The sequence below is a fragment of the Epinephelus moara genome, chromosome 4, assembly GCF_006386435.1.
Source record: "Epinephelus moara isolate mb chromosome 4, YSFRI_EMoa_1.0, whole genome shotgun sequence".
Taxonomy (NCBI): Eukaryota; Metazoa; Chordata; class Actinopteri; order Perciformes; family Serranidae; genus Epinephelus; species Epinephelus moara.
In genome coordinates this window covers 9,258,277-9,261,655 of record NC_065509.1, presented here as the reverse complement: position 1 = coordinate 9,261,655, position 3,379 = coordinate 9,258,277, and the positions used below count along the sequence as shown (strand labels likewise).

At 48.1% G+C, this 3,379-nt stretch overlaps 1 protein-coding gene across 1 annotated transcript in view; it reads left to right on the top strand.

Annotated features, from left to right (window-relative positions):
• Positions 1-1,915: 1,915 nt before the first annotated feature.
• LOC126388664 (X-linked interleukin-1 receptor accessory protein-like 2) overlaps positions 1,916-3,379 on the top strand; it is a 59,665-nt gene continuing 58,201 nt past the window's right edge. Inside the window, exon 1 of the mRNA XM_050041883.1 lies at positions 1,916-2,048. Coding sequence (XP_049897840.1) covers positions 1,916-2,048 — 133 coding nt within the window. The remainder of the gene's footprint in view (positions 2,049-3,379) is intronic.

Here is a 3,379-nt window from a genome sequence, read left to right as displayed (position 1 = left end):
GTCAGTGGTTAAAGGGGCAAAAAGCGAAATCGTTTCACCGCTAGGTTTGCTGTTGTGCACTGCCTGTAGACCAAAACAAAGTGTGTCATGAGCCACACCTCCCTCTACCTCTGCTCTCCAACACCCCCCCCCTCCCCACTCGCCTGGTCTAAACTTAGTTTAGCAGTTAGCAATGTCTTTCACTCAATCTCGGTCTCTGCTGTGTTTAGCTATTCCCCTGCCTACTCCAATGATGATGGTCCCTGTAATAAATATTTGCTGAGATGGAGGCGAGGCTCAGTGACTAGAAGAGCTGGTAGAAGCGCTCCATAGCTGTAAGTTAACGTTACTCCAGTAGCCGGTGGCAGCCGACTCGGCTAGAGCCATCGCCGGATCCCGGCTAGTGCTAACACCGGGAGCTAACGCTAACATTCCTCCTCTTCTCCGTGAGTGAGAGCGATGTTTTAGCTTGGCTACATTTTGCAATGCTAATTGCAAATCTTAGCTGGGCTGCCGGGCTACTCACCTAACACAACCGTAACACCTGACCCATTGCTGGGACCGAGTCGCTAATAACTCAAGCTCCGGACATTAACCCATGCTACGATTGTAACATTAAATTTAATTGAATCGACATAGCGACATGCGCCTAACGTTACTGTAACACTAATTAAAACAGACATTTGACTTTATGTTGTACCTGTCCAAGAGAAGAAGAGCTAGCTCTGAGTCAGATTGTAGCCCCTTTAGCTCTCTCAGTGCTCTCCACCTTGGAAATGCAAGGCCAATGTTAATCTGAGTTCTGTCCCTTTCTTTATCCGACAACTTCTTCACCAACAACCGTTGTTAAGAGGTAATGTCGGATCCTGGTCGTCTTCAGGTGAACGTTTCGTTCCACTCTCCGCCATTTCACTTTGAAAATACTCGCTGCCATTGCTCACTGGCTGTAGCCTTTTATAGGGAGGGAGGGCCAAGGGCTCTGAGGGGGGGGGGGTGGTTCACATGAACGTACATGAACACGCAGCTGGACCGGCTTGTAAACAAGGGGCTGGAGATCAACACAGAGAGAGGGTGTATGAGGTCATGCTATACTCCAGATGAAATTACACCTCTAGTTCTTCACATAGCAATTTTTGAATTCCTTTAATCTAGAAATGATGAATTTCCGCTTATTGCCCCTTGCCCTGCCGTTTTTTGCTGGTTAAACTACAGCTTCAGGGCTTTCTAACAAGCCCCCTGATTGTCTCTGTGTGTAAAGTACTCATGTCAATAAACACCGTGCGTAAAGTGTGAAATTTCTTAATCAGCCTCACCTTTTCCCCGGCGCACTTCTGCATTCATTTACAACAGTGTGTGATCCATGTAAGTGGTGTATAAAATTAACAAATGGAAACTGTAAATCCAGTTAACATAATTGTCTGCTTTCAATTGACCCCAGGCGACCGTGGCTACCCACTTAAGACCTAGCTGATGACCCCTTCACCAACCCTCAGACTGACCAAGAGCGGAGGTACAATGATCTCCATTCCCGCACTCGGTCAGTCCTTGAGAGGACAATCGGCCTGCTGAAGGGACGGTGGCGCTGCCTGGACAGGACTGGGGCTATGCTGCTGTACAGAGAAGGTGTGCCGCATTGTGATGGCGTGCAGCGTCTCCCTCAATGTGGCACACCGGCATGACATACCACTGCCAGAGCAGCATATCCCCCACCAGACGAACCAGAAGCTGGACTCATGATTGTAAATCCTACCTGGGAGGCCATTTGGTCCCGGCAACATTTGATTTCAACCATATAAAAGAGGCAAGGACACAGAATTCACTTATTCACCAATGCATTTATTGATTCACTGATATTTGTGAGGATGCCTATCAATTGATCTAGGTAATCATTTATGTCGCCGATTGCTCTCACTATTTCTTGTGACTCCAGCACAGCATGGGTGAGGACACGGCCAGTCGGGCGGACAGCAGCAGCAGCCGGTGGTTGCGGCGCACTGACGCCGGGGACGATGGAGGAGATGCCGGGGATGGTGGAGGAATCCCCCGACTCTGTGGCACGTGGCTGGACCGTGTGTCCTCCGTCTCACTGTCCGTTTTAAAATACTTGGGCAATTAAACATGAGTCAAAGTCTTTGATATCCTCTTTGATATACTGGCATGTTTAAATTTAAATTCAAAAGATTTATTTTAAACCAAATAATACCATACATACAACATTTACGCATGAACATCTATAGGGCTGTGAGCAGGCTATTGTATGACCCGTATCACATTGTTACACAAATGTATAGGTATTTACCTTGGGGTAATCCGAGTCACCCACAGGTGCTCCCACCACCCCTGAGAGAGCAGTGTCATCTACAATTGCGGCGACTCTCTGTTCAAACAGGGTGAGCTCCTCCTCTCCTGTCCCCCCGCCTGTTTTGGCCACACTTTGGCGATGGGCAGCCGTCCTCCGCTTCACGTCCACCTTAATGTCGGACCACTTCTTTTTTTAATTCTGCATGTGTCCGCTTTTCTGACCCCACATCATTGACAGCCTCACACACACTCTCCCACTCACTCCTCTTGCGTTTAGTATTGATGCCGGTGGACAGCGTGCCAAAAAGTACATTTTGCGTGCTGTTACAGCTGTGTATGTGTTCTGTGCTGCTGTCTCTTTTTTCCTCCCTTGTAGATCTGCCCAGGTGTGCTGCATTAGTTAACGACGTGCAGCCCACCTGGCATGGAGGAGGTGCTTAAGAGCTCTTGTGCCAGCAGCAGAGGGGAGAGGCTCTGGTGTGGGGACTGCTGGTCCTGCTGGTCCTGCTGGCTCTCACCATGGGTGTTTTTTTGTTGTTTTGTTGCTTGTTTTAATTCTAATAAATCCCATGGATTTGAGTATTTTAAAGGTGTTCATGCAGTTATTATTGGGTCAGTGTTTGGAGTTTTGTTCGCCCCATAAGGCCGCCTAAGGATGGAGCGTAACACACGCCTCCACTTCAGTGAGAAGCGCCTCCAATTCGCATTCTGTGAAGTTTTTCTTTTTTCCCCATCTTACTCATTCTTTTGTTAGTTTTCTGATCATGCAGAGAGGGGAATCTCAGGTGCGGGGCTCATTTACCTGACGTGCTGACGTATTGCGGTAAGCGAGTTGTGTCATTTCCGGTGTTTCTGTGACAGCGTCTCTGTACTGCTCTGGTGAATTCTGCTAGCCTGTTTTCTCACTACAGTTGCTTTAACGTCTACCTCAAGTCTTAACCCACACTGGTTCTGTTTAAGCACTTATAGCTCTCCTCCTTTCTACGACTTTCTCGCTAATCTCTTAGCTGTTGTTTGCACGTTACTAGCCTTGGTAGCTACATTAGCTTTACAGTTAGCGATGGCTTCTCCTTCTGCTCTTTCTTGCTCGGTGTGCCAA